Source organism: Natrix helvetica (genome assembly GCF_964273705.1).
Source record: "Natrix helvetica genome assembly, chromosome: 4".
Classification (NCBI taxonomy): Eukaryota; Metazoa; Chordata; class Lepidosauria; order Squamata; family Natricidae; genus Natrix; species Natrix helvetica.
Genome location: NC_138550.1, coordinates 32012357 through 32030848, shown reverse-complemented (window position 1 = coordinate 32030848; position 18492 = coordinate 32012357). Strand labels below are relative to the sequence as shown.

At 36.2% G+C, this 18492-nt stretch overlaps 2 protein-coding genes across 2 annotated transcripts; one reads left to right on the top strand and one right to left on the bottom strand.

Annotated features, from left to right (window-relative positions):
* The first annotated feature begins 1797 nt into the window (after nt 1–1797).
* On the top strand, nt 1798–6900 carry TAF13 (TATA-box binding protein associated factor 13). The gene is made up of 4 exons (XM_081951452.1): nt 1798–1999; nt 3372–3450; nt 4576–4673; nt 5288–6900. The coding sequence occupies exons 1-4, from the start codon at nt 1973–1975 to the stop codon at nt 5456–5458; spliced, it is 375 nt and encodes a 124-aa protein (XP_081807578.1). The 5' UTR covers nt 1798–1972; the 3' UTR covers nt 5459–6900.
* Nucleotides 6901–7271: 371 nt separating this feature from the next.
* On the bottom strand, nt 7272–16549 carry RMP64 (ribonuclease MRP subunit p64). Its single transcript, XM_081951447.1, has 9 exons — nt 16080–16549; nt 14811–14965; nt 14108–14184; nt 12943–13074; nt 12575–12652; nt 11198–11568; nt 10099–10166; nt 8789–9042; nt 7272–8398 (listed from the first exon to the last, which is right to left on the bottom strand). Exons 1-9 carry the CDS (start codon nt 16177–16179, stop codon nt 8023–8025), a joined length of 1611 nt encoding a protein of 536 aa, XP_081807573.1. The 5' UTR covers nt 16180–16549; the 3' UTR covers nt 7272–8022.
* Between the last annotated feature and the right edge of the window lie 1943 nt (nt 16550–18492).

The following is an 18492-nucleotide window of genomic DNA, read 5'->3' as shown; positions in this document are numbered from 1 at the left end:
AAAATCAAATGCAGTAGCTAAATGATTTAATTATGGCAGGATTTTTCAGAAAGAAGTCCAGTTTGTGGACTCAAAATGAGCAATACAGAAGCAATTCATATTTACATTTAGAGGTAATATGTGTTACCCTGCATACATTCACACATGTACTCATCACAATGAATATTAATTCCAGGGTATAATTCCAGCATCCTAATGCATGCTCAGATATATTAATTTCATATGCTCAAAATAGTTGGAATATCAGGGAGGAGATAGGTATTCCCCAAAAATGTCAATATAAAATCATAAAGTCTTCTGCTTCAGGCGTTGTAGGCTTGCTCGGGGCATGCAGTTAACTCCATGCTTAGGAATCTCTTTCAGACCAAGTTTATTATCAGGCATTCTTAATAGCAAAACTTACAATTCAGTGTTAAGATACTTCTGACTTTCCATAATCTGTCCCATCACGTGGTGTAAAAAGATTATTTTATCCCCATGCTGAGCAGAGATGATGATTTTATCCCCATGCTCAGCGGAGATGTACGCTACTATTCCGGTTCAGAAAAGCATACAAACTGCCCCGCTATAAACTCTGCATGTGGGCAAGATGCCCCAGTGGCCAATCATAAGCAGAGATGTGATCACATGTCATGGGGCTACATTTCCCATAAGGCAGTCTGCTTACATTTCCCATGCGGTCGTTTCTTAAAGGAGACCGTTCTTAATTCCTATACTAGCTATATGCTGCTGGGGCAACACATAAAGGGTGTTTATTCTGTTAAGGCTAAATAACAAGCTTTGATGCAAGCCTATTGAAGGAAGTAAATAATAAGTTACTCTTTCATATAAAGTGTAACATGTAGCACAAAGGTGTAAGACTCTTGGCACTGTTTTTCTTGATTGTAAATTAAGCACAAAGCAGTAAAGTCAATACAGGAGGACTTGCTAAAATTCCTTTACTATTTACGGTAAATATAATACTATTTAAATTGGTGAGATGGTAACATCCGCCATCTAGAATGAAATAACAAAGTGGCACAGATAAGATAAAGGGATCTGCAGGAAAAGTCATGCTGTCCTCTTGAATGCGAATTAACCTCAAAGAATGATTTTGGAAATGGAGAGGGGTTCTTCTTAGGCATCACGCGTAATGATTAGAACGGTATAAATTTTATTACTAAGTCTGTCCTTGCGCTCTTTGTAGTCAAGCCATTGGGAAGAGTCTGGGAGGCCACGCCTGCAACCGCTTTTTCAATTTCTTTGCAATAAAAACTTTTGAATTGTGAACCAGACTTGTCTTTTGAATTGTGAGCATAAAAATTGGGTTTTAATATCTCACACTATGGTTTTTATTTTTAAAGCTACTGCAAAAGACTGAAAATGGCAAATAAAGTAGTGTGGCTGTATTTACATAACACATTAAGCCGAATTTCTTGTGATTTACGTAGGATTATTACATGAACTCAGTTTTTATGTGTATAGTATTCCATTATTAAGCCAAACACAGCATTGTATTTATGAAACCAGCACACTGGATAGTGGTATCTTAGGTAGAGAAATCAAAACAGCAAACCTTAATTAATTTATCGCTCATTGTTTAATATTTCAAAGTTACTTTTCTCTTTGTACCTAAACACTAGGGCTATAAGTCAGGGCTGGAAAGATTCAGATGATCACAAGAAAACAGCCCTGAGTGCCTTTTCTGTATCTCTTCGCCACTCTAAGGCGCCTAGGCAGGTGCCTCCAAACAGATGTGAAAACCCCTGGAGAATACCTTCCGCCGCCGGCCATTCTCAGGGTTGCGCATGCGTGACTCTTGTCCAATGAAGCTGGAGGAAAAGGAACCGAAGGCCTGTTACAGAGTCATTTGCTCAAAGGAGCATGCGCAGTTGAACGTTTGCCTTCCGTATTGGAGCGGAGGGGGAGAGTTGCTAGTCAGAAACGGTCTTAAGATTTTTATACCTGGAAGGAGGTAATTCCTGATGCTAACATGGCCGACGAGGAAGAAGACCCGCCTGTAAGTGAAGCTGAAGCATAAGGTGTTGGGTAGTATAAAATATGTGAAAATATTAAGAACCAAATAGAATGCTGGCCGGGCTGGCTTGGGAAAAGGAAAGTGGCGGCTCCCGCCTCCCCTAAATTCCCCGGGGATGCTGGAGTCAATCGCATCCACCGGTTGGAGACGCCTGAAATTTTAATCCAGTGGGTATTATCCGCATTAAAAGCTGCATCCTGTTCATGGATCTCGGAGTCTAGGATTCCAATCTAAATTCATTTTATGAAAACAAAACTGGCAATACGATTCCCTGGCATTAGGAAATTTACAGGTAGATAAACTCGAATTGGGTTTTATATTTTCTGATGTAATCCTGTAAATACAAGGTAATTCCCAGTAATCTCATAAATCATAGAATCATAGAGCTGGAAGGGAACTCTGAGGTCTTCTAGTCCAACCCTCTAGTCAAGGCAGGAGCCCCTTAACATTCCAGATAAATGGTTGTTCAGGAAGTTTATTGTGGAATTAATGTGTACTAGATGTGGGCCAGCAATGTACTCCCTACAGATCCTAAAATTCTGCTTTCTTATTATTATTATTGTGCTTTGCATTCACATCTGTTTAGCATTTCCTTCATCACTTACCATGGGCTATGCTGGCTATAATTGTTGGAAGTTATAATCCAGAACATTTGAGAAGAATCACATTTCATAGTGGTATGATGCTTTACAAACTAATTTCAAATGCATCCACAATAAGATTTGCTCCATAGGGCTGCCTTTGATTTAGTACAGATGTATGTGTTTCATTCCAAATTGCTGCACAGTTCTCTGCTAAGAATTAGGAGTATATAGAGTTGTCCCTATCCATTTTCTCATAGTATTCTATTTTTGCTCAGTTCTTTTTCTTACTTATCACAATTTTCTCTAAAATCAATTTACTCCAGTCTAGTCATTTAGATTTCCCTTCTAGTTTTTAATATCATTTTTAATGTATTGTGGACAGAACTGTATAGTATTCATATACTTTTATAAAGGCATTATTGCACTGTTGATAAGTTTGTTAAATTCTTCAAAATATATGTAGCATGGAAAATGCCTTTTTCAGTTGCCATACTTGATGTTTTTATGAACTTTGCCTGTAGCATCCCAAGGTTCTAACTGAGATCTTATCAATGTGATTTTGTTTATGTCTGTAAGCCTAATTTCATCTTTGCTTACAGTAAACTTATTTTCATATTGTATTGAATTCTCCAACTTCAAGAGATCTTTTTAGAACTCTTTGCTGTCTGTCTGCTTTTAACCATCCTAATAATTCTAGACTCCTTGTTTCTTAGCTTAATTGTGGGGTATGCCTCTTTTTTCACACAAAATTTTGGATTTATTATCTATAGTTTGAAGAAGATACTGAAGACACTGGAGGAGGGTCAGATGGTGGACAGGGAAAAAGGAAACGGTTGTTCTCCAAAGAATGTAAGTTGATGTCAGCTTTACAAGTAAGAGTAGATTATTTGCATGCTGAAAATACCAAAGAACTGCCATCTATTGGTATAAGAAATAGAGATATATTAGTTTTAATGATCTAATTTTTTATAAGGGAGTTTTCTGTTTTCATAGGTAGTAAGGAAACTTAACCCTTTTATAGTCTCCACTTTTGAAGAATCTCTTTTTGTGGTACACTTTTGGAATGCCAGTATTACTGGGAATTATTGAATGATTTTTGTCTAGCATCTGTATCCTATCAATCTGCATTACTATGTAAAAAAAATTGGTTAAGAGATGGTTAAGTTATACTTAATATCATTTATTTCCGAAAACCCAGATTCTTGAGGACAATATACTGACTCTGTAAACCACTTAGAGAGGTCTATAAAGCATTGTGAAGAGGTATATAATTCTAAGTACTATTGCTATCTACATTTGCTCATGTGTCCTTAGATACAATTTGTGGCACAAAAAATGAAATATCCATTGAATAATGTTTCACATTTTATGAGTCATGTAAGATGTCTTTCATTGCCAGTTGGTCTTGCAGTGAGTTAGTGATGAACAACTGTGCATCAACTACCCATAAAATACTTAAATTTTTACTACAGTGCAGTATATTTGTATTCTGGGCTTTTGTGTTTGCTAATACTTCCATGACAGTTCTAAGGGCAGAGATTGCTTTTCAGCCCACTGTTTTAATAGTAAGGCAAAAGCCTCTCCAAGTAGTTTCATTGTAAAATATCATTTGCATGAAAACTGAAGTGTTGTACTAAAGCTTATATAATGTAAGAGGTGCAAGTTTCCTGAACCATAAATTGGAGTTTAGAACTCGTTGGCTACTTTAATCATTTGAGTTATAAAAGGCTTTTCTCAGAATATTCCTCCTTCAACATGTTCTATTAAAATGATATTTTAAGATAGTGTCAATTGTTTTCCCTTACTTACAAGTTTGAACTACACCTTCCCCAGTAGATTTATTTTTAAAAATATGATTAAAATTTGCTTAAATGGAGAATTTAGAAGACTGTGAATAATTGTGTAGATTATAAGTCTTGCAGGCTTTTTCATTCGGTTCCCTCCTGCAGATGATTTTTGCTTTCTTAATTCCAGTGAGGTGTATGATGTATGGATTTGGAGATGATCAGAATCCTTACACAGAGTCTGTGGATATTCTTGAAGATCTAGTCATAGAATTCATCACAGAAATGGTAGGCTCTTATAATATGTTACTACTTATTAGACAGTTGATACCACAGATGCTATATTTGGGCTTTTGTTTCCTTGCAGTTCTATGTTTTATGTAAAACCAAGAAGAGTTCAGAGACATGTATAAAAGCTGTTATGACAACCATCTTAACTTCCAATAACAATTTGTTTTAGTTTTTCACATGTTTATTCCTTTATAAGTAACTCAAAGCAGCAAACATATCTAATACTACTTCCGCCTCCTATTTTCCCCATAACAATCCTGTGAGGTGGGTTGGGTTGACAGTGACTGGCCTAAAGTACCCCAGCCGGATTTAATGCCTAAGGCAAAACTAGAACTCAGTATCCTGTTTTCTGGGCTGATGCCTTAATCAGTGCACCAAACTGGTTCTCAGACTATTAATGAACCAAATAGCATAGTGATTAGTGTTGGACTAGAAGCAGAAATATCTCAAGTTTTAGTCTCTCCCCTCAGCCACAGTCAGTGGATAATCAGCTTCTAGTTTTTTTTTTCATAAGCAAGTATATTGTCTAAATACTGAGGACAACTCAGTAGCATCACAGAAAATGTCTTTAATTGGATTTAATTGAAATGGATTTTCTTTTTGTCCAATAGACCCACAAAGCAATGTCGATTGGACGACAAGGTCGAGTACAGGTTGAAGATATTGTCTTCTTGATTCGTAAAGACCCACGAAAATTTGCTCGTGTGAAGGACTTGTTAACAATGAATGAAGAACTAAAACGGGCTCGAAAAGCATTTGATGAAGCAAACTATGGCTCCTGAGGCATTTTTTTGAGCTCATCTCATTTTTTGATTCACCCTTTGAGTCATCTCATTTTTTTTACTCTTCCTTTCCATAAAAGGAAGTTCTGGGGAAAACAATTGAGAACACTGCTGCACATTGAAATAGATTTAATTGGGGACTGTTTTAAGAGATTCTTTGTATTGTGCTGCTTGTCTTTAAAACTATTCATTCTTGGACATTATTCCCTATTATATCTTGATTTTTTTAGACTGCAACCATTTGAGTGTCATAATTCTAGGTTCATATTCTTATTTAGCTCACAATTTTTTTCAAATATTGCTAAAGATTTCTAAGGGCCATATAGCTATTATCTTTTACCTTCGCATTAAACTGTTTTTTTTTAAAAAAACGTGCTTGTAAATCTCAATACTTTTAAATCGGGAGTGTCAAACTGGCAGCCCATAGACCGGCATCATGCCCACCCCAGCTCTGCAAAGGCACAAAACGTGATATGTCACATGACGCGATCAAGTTTGACACCAGTGCTTTAAATCTTTCTTTACTCTATGCTTCATTCACATATTAACAAGCAGGAATAGTTTAGTTTGATTGAGCTAATCAATCAGAAGGAAATGGAACAAATGGAACTAAATCACTAGCACAGAAATAATTATTTAATCCACCAAAAACATTAACCATAATTTTAAAATAATGAGGTTCCTTCTACAATGGTAATCTGCAGAAGTATTTTGGGTGCTATGTATCAGTCATTTTGCATTAACATGAAACTATATAAATGTATGCATTACGTTGGTGATAGTTGCTGGATCATCAAGGCCAAGTCGTCTATATGGATAGCAACTTAACATAAGAAAATGCAAGGAATTGGACTTCTGGTGAAGACATATGGCAAATTAAACATCTCTGAAAGAGTGGAGAGTACAGCAATTATGGTGGCCGGACAGTAAATTCCAATAGTCTTTCCAAAAAAAGTTTGATTGTGGGCACCCAGTTGCATTTTGGACAGCTGCTCCTTGTGAGTAGATTTTAGGAACTGAGATTTTTGTGATAAGCTGAGTTGAGCAGCTGTAAGTTAGCTACGTCCACAGCTATAATGCAGTTCATATGGACAAAAAGTTTGCACAGGCCTAATTTTTAAATGCTTTTGAATTTAATTTACAGCTAAAGTGATTTGTGAGTGATAGGAAAAGAATTCCACTTGTTGCGTCAACAATTTTTTTGGATTAAAATGAAAATAAAAGATTTTAAACTTTTGGCAAAAAGTTTAACAAAGAGTGGTTATAAGAAAGTTTAAAACAAAGGTTTTAAATCTTTAAAAGGTTTTTCAATGAAAGTGCTTTTGAAAAAAAAATGGAATTAAAATAGACAAACAAACCGGATCTTTGTGGGAATTTTCTTTTCTACTAAAAAGTGCAGATAATTGGTGAATTTTATAAAATAAAATAAACAATGAGCCAGACTATGATGTTGACATTATGGAATGCCATTTTAAAGAATTAAGGGGCTGGGAAGACAAACAATAGGGAGGGGGTGGACTTGCTTTCTACTCTTTCCCTTGTAATTGAAACTTTCATTTTGGATTAAAGTATCACAATGGCAACCACTAGAAAATCAGCAAAAGTAGCAGAGGGGAGTAGAGACTAGACTAGAGCAATTTATAGAGGAGAATTACATCACATTTATCAGAAAATATTTTGAGGAATTAAGCAGTAAATTAGCTGAATCACTTGATACTAAATTGATAAAAATGTATTTGTGCTCTTTGTTACCAATGAGATTACATTCTGTATTTATGTAAGAGAAGAATGAGATAATTTGAAAAAAAAATAGTTATTAACAAATTGCAGGTATTTATTCAATGTATAAGGCACTTCAATAGTCCAAGTAACTAGACAAGCAAGCATAACAAAACAAATAGAAGACAGTAATAAACAAATCCCGTTTCACTGTATTCTATGTGCTGTCATAGGAAGTATAAACATGTCATACATAACTTTAAAAATGCAAGCTTTCCTCCTTAAAAAGGTTTTTTTTCTTTCTGAGATGAAACATTAACCTGAGACACCTAAGTTGTCCCGTCTTAGGACTGGCCATCAAAGTGTATCACTTTAAAGAATACTAATTCACAGCCACATTCTTATGGATATTTTAAAATGGATAGTTCCTGCAACCATCTAATATTGCAAAGTGACCTTTTGCTTCCAGGTATTTGCTGTAAGCTCTGAAGACACTTCATTTTAGCTCTGGTGCTTTTCCCCTCCACTGTCCTCACTGTCCATTCACCTCAAAGAATTATTTGAGGAAACTGTTACTCAACTATTCTTATCAGCATTTGTTTGGCAGTGCTCCAACTTAAGTTTCATATGATCTGTAGCAACACTCCTACAGATATTAAAGAGTAAAACGTTGTCATAAAAATAAGTAATTGAGGGATGATTCAAATTAGTTCACCAACAATTACAAGTTGCTTTTCAACAACCTCAAGGAAACCTCAAAACCTAAGAACAGTTGCCTGCATTTGCTATAATGGAATAGAAATAACATTGGAACATCACTTTTGATTACTTAACAGAAAGTAGCCTTAGAGACCTATAGCTTTAAAAATATCATCAATGTCATCTTTCTGTTCAGTGGCTTCTTTCTGTATATGGGTGGGATGATTCTCCAACACTGCAGGGCGAGAAATGTCATGGATACGTTCCTCAAAACTCTTTGTATCACTGGAATCCAAAGTCCGAAATAGAAAGCACTGATTGAGGAAAGGAGATACAGTTCCTTTGAAGAGAGGACCCCTTCGATGTACAGAGGTAGCCTGTGAAACAGAGCTCTGCTTCCGGGACAGTCTACTATTTCGCCGGGGACTACTTCTAAGAAGTTGCATGGGCCTCTCTCTGCAATTTTGGAGCGTAAGGAATTTACAAATAGTGGCTTTAACACATCTAAGTTTCCGCTGCAATCTTAAGAGAAAAAAGATTAGCAATTAAAGCGGCAAAGAGCAATTGTTTGATGTAACAGTCTGTAAAACCAACAGTCATTTATTTTGCATAATTGTTTTTTCACATGTCAAAGTTCTAGTGAGCTTGGAAGAGCTGAATTGACTAATCAAAATCTGAAACAGGTTACAGAAGAAAGCTTAACACCAGTGGTGGGATTCAAATTTTCTTATTACTGGTTCTGTGGGCGTGGTGTGGCGGGTGTGGCATGGCGGTAAGTCCCTTTTATTGAGTACCACTGTAACTTTGAACAGTTGCTGAACAAGTGGTCACTTTTGAAAAAGTGGCATATTTCAGGATTACACAGAGCCTGTTTAGAAGGTATGGAAAGACAAGGAATAACAATCTACATACCTGCAACCCTGGGCTTCCACATGCTGCAGCCTCTTGCTTTTTAAAAGCTTCATTCCTAAGAAGAAAGCCCCTGATCTAAATTTATTGTTTTTACACCAGATAACTGTTGTTTTCAGGGTTTGAGACAGTTCTTCAAAGGACTGCACTGCTTTAAACCTGGGCACAAAAGAGTGAAGATGCCAAGATCTCAGGTCTTTAGGAGAAATAGATGTGATTTTCTTTGACTCAGGAAGCATATTGCTGAATTTAGAATTCTGAAATAAAATAGTAAAAAATTAACACTGGAAAACAATTAAAAAGCTAAGACTCAGAATAAACTTTAACACACAGCACCCTTGGCTAAAAAGTTCATAGAAGTTGAAAAATTAAATAGATTACAGTTTTAACCACTTCAAAAGGAATTAAAAGGAATCAGAATTAATACAAGATAAATGTTGACCATGAACAAATATCCCCTTGGGAGTCTTCAAAATTTGCTTTTTGAATGGCCTCCTAAAATCCATATCAAAGTAGTTTCTAGAAGAACTGTGAAATGCTATCTCTTCTTATTAAAAAAAAAATCAGCACTCTTTCTTGTGACCAAGAAAATTCCACAGAAGACCTGATTAACTTATGAAATTGTCTAGGACCAAATTAAACAATTGATTAGTGCTGCTTATTTTAATTAGGAGTAGATTCCCTCAAAGGTTTCACACGTTCTAAAGACACTAAACAAGAATGAGACAGGAATTAAAATTAAACTTTCCACATGAAAGTGTTTCTGACCATCCAGCTATAATCAACTATTCCCAAATATTCTTGAGATCCTATAAATCTATATTCAATGGAATAAACTTCCATTACACAAACTTAGCAATTAAATCTAACTAAATCCTATTTACCAAGGGCAGGATAGATAAATCTGTTTATTCATATACATAAGAAATTACAAAGTACAAGATAGTACTTTTGACATTTAAAGAAACATAATACAGACTGTACCAGCTGGATTACATTCTTTCTATAGGGTTGTTATGGATAAAACAGAAAACAGGATTATTAGTTATGTAATTGCCTTTAGCTGATCATGTCTGATTCTTGGAGACAGCCTGGACAAGTTCCCTCAGTTTTCTTTGCAAGGTTTTCAGAAGTCGTTTGCCATTCCCTCCTTCCCAGGGCTGAGAGAAAGTGGTTGGCCCAAGGTCACCCAGCTGGCTAAGGCAAGACTAGAACTCATGGTCTTCCAGTTCTAATCTAATGTTTTAACTATTACATCAAACTGGCTATCAAATATAAATAAATACAAGCCTAGAAGAATAGAATAGACATACCTCCTGTGATACAGGATTAGGATATTTGCATAATGTCTTAAGATCAAACTCCAACTTCTCTGCAAGACCTAAAAGAAAAAGCACAGAGATTAAACTTAAAACAGGTACATAACCTTGAACAACATAGGTTTAAATCAGTAAATCTGCTATAATGCCAGCCTGGCCACTTCGATCTTTCAGGATCAGCATGCTCCAGGTTCCTTTCATCAACAAATATCATCTATTGGGATCTCCAAAACAGGCTTTTTCTGTTGTTTTTCACAAAAGCAAAATTGGCTTTTCACCCAGGCCTTGGAAGAGGGACAGTGAGACTAAATGTCTTATCTGTCATGCTTGCCATATTTTAATAGTTCTATTGTAATTTTTTATTGTAGGCTAGGGCACAATTGTTAGAAATTGAACATGCAAGTTGAATAAATTATTATTTTGTACATTAGATAGTGCACTCTGCACTGACTTTCTAAACAGATATCCTGATCTCCTGCCATTAGATAATTACTGTATTTTTCGGACTATAAGACGCACCATGATTTTGAAGAGGTACATTTAAAAAAAAGCTTTTTGCACTCTAAAGGCCTCCCAAACACTCTGCACGCCTCATTTTTTTTGGGGGGGGGGGGGGGAAGGGAATGGAGAGCTTTGGGAGGCTTGAAGAGTGCTCCCGGTGGCGGTGGGGGGGGGGAGAGAGACACTGGCTGGCCCATTTTTTGCCCTCCCCAGCCCTCAGGAGCACTTTGCAAGCCTCTAAAACCCTCTGCACGTCCATTTTTGCAAAGGGGGCAAGGTTTCGGAGGGCCAAAAATGCTATATTCTGTGTATAAGATGCATCCAGATTTTCACCCTCTTTTTTGTGGGAAAAAGGTGTGTCTTATACTCTAAAAAATACGGTAATAGCATTTGCAATTTTAATCCCTCCCTACTTTTTGCCCATCTTTTTTTTCAGGCATTCTCCACACTATTAAGAGAAAAGGTAATCAATACAGATCTTCCAACTTAATACAAGTTATATAAGCATTAAAAATGTATACAATGTTGTAATATAAGCATGAGTGTGACTGTTACTAACACTGAAGTAAATTAAGCAGCCATTACTATTTACCTTGATTAGTTCTGTTGATCAAAACTGGTTTTCCAATATCAGAACTATTTTGGGTACCTTTCCTCTTTTTCTTCTTTTTTTTCCTGACTGCTGGAGGAACTGCTACACTCAGATTCTGAGAGTGGGATATAGTCTTAGGTACTGAAAACAATGTGTTTATCCATCCAGTGCCAGCTTTCCTTTCTATAAATGCTTTAGGTATTTTCTTCTTAATCTCTAAATAACTGGTTTCCAGAAAATCATTTATTTGAGAAGGAAAAACAAATCCTTTAATATATGGCCTTTGGTGCATTTTTGCTACTTCTTGAAGCAATTCAAACAGATCCTTATATAACGTACTAAGCTTTTTTAATACTGCTTCATAAAGAATCCTAGAATAATAAAGGAAAAACACAAAGAGAGATGTAACACTTGATATTGGTTAACATAATTCCGTGTTTGCTTCTGATTTTTACTAAGATCTCCAATTTAGTATGAATTAACCAATGCTGACTCACAATAAACTTTGGCAATAAAATTAACAGTATTTAACAGTAAATGTCAAAAAGGTTTGTCACTTGAAAGAGGTGAGTAGCTTCTAAATATTAGAACAGCAACCAAGGATTTTTGAAGATGCTAGTTACTAATGTAAGGATCTGAAATGCTATGAGCCTTACTTAAATAGACAAAACATATGCACACATAAAGCAGAATTCATATTCATTAATCAAAAATAAAGAAGGATGGATGCATAGAAGAATGAGTTATCTACTTTGGTCAGAATGTCTGGCAATTTTATTTATCTGAAACAAAGGAGATCCAGTTACCAGATAATGGAGCAATTCTGACACAGTGAGAAAGACTACAGTTCCATCTTTGGAAAAAATGAATTCCAATGGTTGGGCAGTACATATTGCCAAACCCATCTGTATACTTCTAACATTTTATTGAAATTAAGATATACGACCAGGCATTGTTTTGTATAGAAGGAAGATCCCAAATTGAGCATTTGGAAAAAGGGATCTGCATATAAAACCCATTGCACATACAGTACCCACAATCAGGTCTACACTAATGGCACCTGCCATATTTAAATTTCTTCCACTCAAACCAATTAAGGAAAAATAAATAAAAGTTTATAAAAAATTATGTTCTTTTTCCCTATCCCAGCTGAAACAAAGCGCCAGAGTTTCGGAAGATGCCGTTTAATCTCCTTCACCCACCACTTTTTCTGGATCCACCATAGCAATAAATGCAGTTGGAACTTTATAAATTGTGCTGTGATACAATACCCACTGGTATCCCCCCTCCCAATCTAATTGGCGTGAAATTGGCTAAACAAAATCTTTATTATAACTATGTAAATGAAACAATAAAATATTTAAGATGTGTACATACCATAGCCGACTCAGCAACCCCAGAATCAAAGTATTGAACAATACATACTCTTCCAAACACAGATGTTTAACAATTAAACTGAGAAACATGAGGGTTAAGGCTAAATAATATTTCCCAAAAAGCTAGAGATCCAAGTTAAATGTCTATTTTACAGTTACTCAGCTCAGTGAGCTCAGTCCTAAGACAGTTAAGAGTAAAACACGTTTATTTTTTGTTATTTATATTTTTAATTCAGTAAAAATCAAAGTAATTTATGCTAAATTATGATGTCGGAAAACTGCAAAAACGTAAGATGAGAAAAATTATACACCACAACCAGTAATGAACAGGATAATAACAACTATAGAAGTATCTTTTGGGAAGGATACCTAAATGCCGTACAACAACATTCAAGTAAACGTAGTATAAGCTTGCAACTACCGAGTATCTTCACCAGAACAACTTCTATTACAGGCTGGCTGGGCACCAAGGACTCCTCAGAATTTTCAGATTTCTGTTCTCTATTAAAAATAAATAAAGAAGAAAATGTATATATGCTCAAATGCTACTCTTCTGCTTTGTGACAAACAGATACGGTAATAATGTTAATGACACAGATTATGCAATACAACCTGTCTGCAACTCTTTAAATCAAATGAGCTGTTTCTGGATCACATGGTAGCTGCAGACGGTAGTCCCCACAACTGAGCCACATTTCTGTTGCTAAATGAGACTGTTAAGTGAGTTTTGCTCCATTTTACAATCTTTCTTGCCACAAGTGCTAAGTAAATGATGCACTTGTTAAGTTACTAACATGGCTATAAAGTGAATCTGGCTTCCCTGTTGACTTTGCTTGTCAGAAGCCTGCAAAAGGTGATCACATGATCCTGGGACACTGCAACTGTCATAAATATGAACCAGTTATCAAGCACCTGAATTCTGATCACATGGGAAAGCTGCAACAATCGGTAAGTGTGAAAAATGGTCATTAGTCACTTTTTTCCAGTGCCGTTGTAACTTTGGTCATTAAACAAAAGGTTGTAAGTTGAGAACTACCTGTATTAGTAAAATCTGCTTTAAGGAATTCCAGATGAGTATGGTGTTGATACTCTGTGAAGAAGTTAACCTTCCCTTGTTTGCTGGAGTTTAAAAACTCTGTATGGACTGCCTTCCCCTTGCTTGCTGGGTGTGAAGGCAGTTGGAGGCTTGCAACCTTCAGATAGCTTATTCTCTTTTGCTTGCTGGGTGGAAAGGAAGCTGAAGGACTATGGGGACCCCAGAGAGAAGTAGAGCACAGGGTGGAAGTAGCCTTGAGAGGCTCAGGGCAGGAAATCTGTATAGGCCATCAGGGCCTCCCCCACCTAAGACACCCTGTGCTCTATTTAACAATTCTCATGTTCATTTAATGGTTACATCAAGAAGAGTAGCCAGTGGGTTAATTGATGCTATTTTGCTTAACAATCGTTGTGCTATGTCCCCATTACAGTCATATTTCAAGGACAATCTGTATTAATAAAACTATAGAAACAAGCACATGCTAAGCAAGCTACTTACATGAGGCACGTCTGAGCAATTTTTTGAATCGACTTTTCCAGATTCATTAACTTGAAACGTTTCAAGCACTGTTCAACCTGAAATTATGAAGATAAAAAATGTTGCTTACTGGGCTGTATTAAAAAGCAAGCAAATTGATAGCATTATTTCCAATAAATATGCTTAGCTCTAGATGTAAGTGAATCTTTTTTTCCATAACTCATATTAATTATAACCAGATTCTTCATATGCACTATAATATTTCTAGCATATATACTCGTGAGCACTCCTCTCGTTCAAAATTAAGTGTCAATGTAGGTTTCCATAAGTGAACAGAAACAATCTACATTTCCCAAAAATTAAGCAAATCTTCTGCAGAATCGAATGCATGCTATTTATTTGAAATTATTTATATATTCAAAATAAAATATAATAGATGCAAAATCCTTACAGTCAGTATTACATAACTCCCATGGCAAAAATATAAATTTCTAACTGTTGGGCTATAGCTAGCTAAATTGTTTTTAATCTTATTTTTGGAACTTTTTTCACTCCTTGAATAATTTCTGTTCTAAAGATGGCACAATGGGCAAATTCAGCATTTTTTTAATTATGGAAGGCCTTATTCCATAAAGCAGAATTGCTGGATGCCACATATGCATGATTCCTACAGATTAAAATGATTTAATCAAGATTTCCAAAAAGATCACAACATTCTACCAACCTGTTTAAGACTCCCATATGCCTTTTGATGAATCATCTGATAATGGTAATTATAAATGATTGAATGCAGAAGGCTCTGTTCTGCAACCAGCATTTTGCTGTTTAACATGCTGCCAACAGCCTCACACCTCTTCAAAGCAGTTGAAAGGCATCTCACTAGAAAATATAAAAACATGCATTGATAGGCAGATGCAAAAATTCACCCAATAAACCAGTAACAAGGCAAGCTCTCAAATTCCAGGATCAGTTAGTTCAGTTGCCACATCTTTAGTATAAATGTAATGTACATCCCCCTAAAAATAATTTGAGCACAAATAAACAATGACAATAAAATACAATATTAGGAAAGGTAGATTTATTGTAACATTGTACATCTAAAAAGTTCTTTCCATCTTCCCTGCATATTCTGTCAGTATCTCTTCAAGAGAGGTACACTTGATAGTTTGAGAAACCCAGAGTTAGTTGTCTGCAGGAGATTAGCAAAGAAGCTGTAGTATTATGAATTATAAGGAAAAAAATTCCTTTCAGCAATTCATTTGGATTCTGTCCAGGATCTTGTATCCTTCTGCTACTTTGCTTACTTCCTGGCATGGAATTCCAGATACTTGCTGCATCTATAGCTACTGTTTTTTTGCATGGCACATTTAATGTATGTTTAATTAAACCATGGTTCATTCAATTAATCCAATTTTCTATCCCTGCATTACAGTGATCCCTGTATCACCAAAATCTGACCATGCAGTAGGATAGTAGAATGTGGTTAGTCCCCCGCTCCCCCCCCCGAGTTGTGCCTATTCACAAGTTTATCCCTCAAGTTAAGTCCAGTTTAGTCAATTATCCCCATATTAATCATCGTTTGAAAAAACTAATAGTATTAAGTCATCCAAGTTAAACACTTGTAAGACACAACTGGTTTAACATTAAGAAAGGAAGATGTTTCCCCTAAAATCAATCAGAAACAAATTACAATCCCATACATGCAAAAAATTGTAAAGTTTTATTACCGGAATGAGCTATCTCCCTTTTTATTTTACAATCGTACGCATATGGTATGTAATATCAAGATCAAATCTGCTGGATAATAACTTAGTCCCACCAGCCAAAAGCCTGTCAGTTAAACGACATTTCCTAACTAATAATAATAATAAAAAGACAAGACAGGATAGTACGGAGCAAGCGTGCTTTTATCTATCACTCAAATTTAACGCGGAATGCAAAGATGTTCCGCTTTATCCCGAGATAAAGCGTCCCGCATTGAAATCTCTCTAACCTGAAGCATGTTCGGCCGGCACGACTTCGGCCGAATTACAAGCAGGCCAAGGCACGTCCCAACGGTTCCACACCAACTCGCCGGCTCCGGGCGCCGCCATCTTGCCTGGCGGGGAATCCCGGATTAAGAGATGTCACCGGAAGGAGAACGATTGACGGACGACCCCTCCCCCCAATAGGGCGAGGGAGAACACAAAAGGGGATTCCTTTAACTTCTCTCCTTCTGATTCGCTGTTCCGTCCGAGAGGCGGGACCTGGAAGCGCGCTTTAGTTTGATCCACGGGGAAGGCTCCTGTGGCGTATTTTCTCTTCGTTTCACCCTCGCCCCTTTTTCATCTGTCGAAGTATTTCTGTTGTTGATAGCTTTAAGACTTGGGGACTTCGACACCTCTCCTCCAAAATATCAAGAGTGAAAAATGCTGCTCTGTTGATGGTTGGTATAGGAATCGTGACGACCAAGTAGATCAGGGGTCTTCAACCTTGGCAACTTTAAGCCTAGAGGACTTCAACTCCCAGAATTCCCCAGCAAGCTGCTGGCTGGGGAATTCTGGGAGTTGAAATTCCGCCAAGCTTAAAGTTGTAAAGGTTAGAGACCCCTGATCTAGATAGCACCAAAGAGAGGCAGTAAACAAACAAACAGTAAAAGCAGTGAAGAAGCAGACTAAATAATAAACTAATGTTTTGCTTCCAGCTGAGGTTGTTTTGCATCCAGATATTTGCAACTCACAAATAGCCCAAGATTAGTATTGCTGTATTTAAAATTTAAACATATATTTTAAGGGCACCTTTTAGTTCCTTTAACTGGTGCATAGCAATTACTGTAGAGGTTAATTTTACTCCCCCTTCCCTGCATACTCAAGGTTTAGCTTCAACAGTGCGGTGATAAAGGAACAATAGTTACATCGTAAAGTGATACAGAATAATTTTGAAAGAAGAAAAAAAATTAGGAAAACCTTCATTAACAGGTACAGGGAGACATTTGAGGAAGATGTATTTTGACAAATCAGATTAGAGAAAGAGAATCAACTTTGCACAGTATTTCTCCAAAGTGTAATGACTGCAATTCCCATTATTCTAGGGCTGGTTGTGTATGATACGACATAAAATATGAGATCTCTGCGAAGTGCCAAACAGAAGCTGGCTCAGAGGGCAAACAACAAGGATACCGAAATTTGGCATCACTTTTTGGAAACTAAAACATACATTTCGATATGTAATCTACAAAAAAATACTCCTCTGTTTTGCTTTGTTTCTTTTGAATTTATTACAGAGTAGACCATCACAATTCCTCTCTGAAAGCAACTACACTACAGAGGTTGCAATCTGAAATTCCTTTTGAAATTACAAAAGGAATTACAATCCCGCAACTTCATAGAATCTGCTATTTACTTCAATCATGAACTCTGGATATCTTTCCATGGCTGTCCTGCTAAGTCTCTTAAGAGCTTTATGGACCAAACTGTAATAGAAACCACTGTATAGCCTGTCCATTACTGCTAAGGGTTCAAAGTGAGGAGGTGATAAGTATGAAGGAAAATCAAGGAAACAAGGCAATAACCAAGTTCCCACACTTCCATGGGAATGGAGAACTGAGCTGACAATTGCTGAACTTCCTTCACAATGCCTCCTCTCTTGCCACTTTTCTGAATCCTAGCAGCGAAAAATTTGTTGCCAGGTCAGGGAAACAGATCTGCCCATATAAGGCCAATAAAAACTGGGCAGAACTAATCCCTTGACTTCACTTACCCCAGCATCATCACAGGCGTATTTAGATAACAGGGAAATGATACTTTAAACTGAGACAGCTTACTCCAAATAGAATAAACCGAGACAACTTACTCTTTACAATGGGCTGAGGATGAGATGTTCTATACCATTATGAATTTCACCTGGTTTTCTACATGCCTCCTGAAGAGGTATCACATGGTCTTTGCTGAGTTTCTTTTAAAGTTCTTTTCTCTCCGTTTTGTAAAAATAAAATAAACATTTTATTATAATTATAGCTGTAATTTTGATACTATGACATTTTTGCTTCAACAATAACTTCTTAAACACTTAAGAAATGTCTTATTATATTTCATGGAGCATAATAAAATAACTATCATGCATGGTGAATCACAGTTTGTTGAACCACAGTTTGTTGAACCACAGTTTGTTGAATAAATTGCAATTAGCATAATCAAATAGGCTAATATATAAATGATGGTTTATTTATATATTTGTTTAATATGAGTTCCCATAACATTTTGAGTTACAAAGAAGTATGTGATGTTTGAAATTAGATTACAAGTATGTACGCAAATTAATGTAAGAAATTTCAGGTGTTGGATGAATGTAGGGTTTATCAAAACTAAAATTATTTTAATAAATAAATATTTTTGTAAGATACATCTAGCTATCTATCTATTCCTCTA

Bases quoted from the DNA above. Each gene is read 5' to 3' on its own strand.
- TAF13 (XM_081951452.1), top strand. From the start codon at position 1,973: ATGGCCGACGAGGAAGAAGACCCGCCT. The intron at 3,451-4,575 runs GTAAGTTGATGT...TCTTAATTCCAG, and splicing joins ACGGTTGTTCTCCAAAGAAT to TGAGGTGTATGATGTATGGA. The intron at 4,674-5,287 runs GTAGGCTCTTAT...TTTGTCCAATAG, and splicing joins TAGAATTCATCACAGAAATG to ACCCACAAAGCAATGTCGAT.
- RMP64 (XM_081951447.1), bottom strand. From the start codon at position 16,179: ATGGCGGCGCCCGGAGCCGGCGAGTTGGTGTGGAACCGTTGGGACGTG. The intron at 12,653-12,942 runs GTATCCTTCCCA...CATGTTTCTCAG, and splicing joins TGTTGTTGTACGGCATTTAG to TTTAATTGTTAAACATCTGT. The intron at 9,043-10,098 runs GTATGTCTATTC...ATTTTATTTCAG, and splicing joins CTAATCCTGTATCACAGGAG to AATTCTAAATTCAGCAATAT.